General features: G+C 63.5%; 1 protein-coding gene across 1 annotated transcript; it reads right to left on the bottom strand.

Moving 5' to 3' along the window:
* OT_ostta03g05350 (unnamed product) lies at positions 1 to 204 on the bottom strand (the record flags this gene model as incomplete). Its single annotated transcript, XM_022984920.1, has 1 exon — positions 1 to 204. A coding segment is annotated over one exon (204 nt), but the record flags the coding sequence as incomplete, so codon positions are not given.
* Positions 205 to 1014: the final 810 nt, after the last annotated feature.

Below are 1014 nucleotides of genomic sequence, written 5' to 3'. Positions count from 1 at the left end.
CAGCCCTCTCGCCCCGTTCGTCACCACGCGCCCTTCATACACCACCCCAAACGACCCCTCACCGATCTGCCGCTCCATCTCAAAGTCTTCGCGCGTGAACGCCGCGCCGCGTCGCGCGACGCGCGCGCCGCGTCCGCGCGCGCCGGCGGCGGCCACCCCTTCCCCACCGGCGCGCCCACCCCACGCGCGCGCGTTCGCGTTCATCGCACCGACATTGACGCCATCCCGCGTTTTCGTCTCCGTACCGCGCGCGCGCACCGCGCCGCGCGTTGACTTTGACGCCGTCGGATGTCCCGTTCGTCGCGATCGGTGCCCGCGTCCACGCTCGCGCGTTGCGCGCGCGCGCGCCGCGGTGGACCTCCGGCGCGCGCGCGTCGATCACGCGCGCGCCGCGTCCGCGTCGACGCCACCGTCGCCGCGATCGCGCGACGCGTCGACGACTCGCGCCAGCGCGCGCGATGGCACCCATCGGTGTCGCCCAGCCAGACGTCCGTCCACGTACTGTGGCGCACGTATACCTATATACAGCACCCGATCGATATCTCCCGATGGTGTCGCCCAGCCGAATGTCCGTCCACGTACTGTGGCGCACGTATACCTATACACGGTACCCGATCGATATCTCCCGATGGTGAAAAATCTCTCAAAAAAAATACCCATGGCGATGCGAGGACAACGAACGGCTACGCGCGAGAGTACCCCACCGAGTGATGACGTGATGACGCTCGAAAAACAATAACGCTTTCTCACCCTGACGTGTTGGAAAAAGTACCGGTACTTTCCGGCGGCTGTCCTCGCCAAAATGTTCAATCGTCTCCGTCACGTACTCAAACAGGAGTCCAATATCTGCAGAAAGGAGCGGAGGAAGTTCGTCCCAGTTGGGCGAGTCTTTCCATACGTGGCCGAGTCCGATTGGACCTTGACCTTATGCGATCTGTCTGCGGATAGGGTTCAGCAATGTCTGTCTCACCCAGACGTGTCGTAAAAAGTACGGGTACTTTTCCACGCGACGCA

The sequence above is a fragment of the Ostreococcus tauri genome (genome assembly GCF_000214015.3).
Source record: "Ostreococcus tauri WGS project CAID00000000 data, contig chromosome 03, whole genome shotgun sequence".
Taxonomy (NCBI): domain Eukaryota; kingdom Viridiplantae; phylum Chlorophyta; class Mamiellophyceae; order Mamiellales; family Bathycoccaceae; genus Ostreococcus; species Ostreococcus tauri.
The sequence above is the reverse complement of the archived record's forward strand: the minus strand, read 5'-3'. Positions and strand labels throughout refer to the sequence as shown.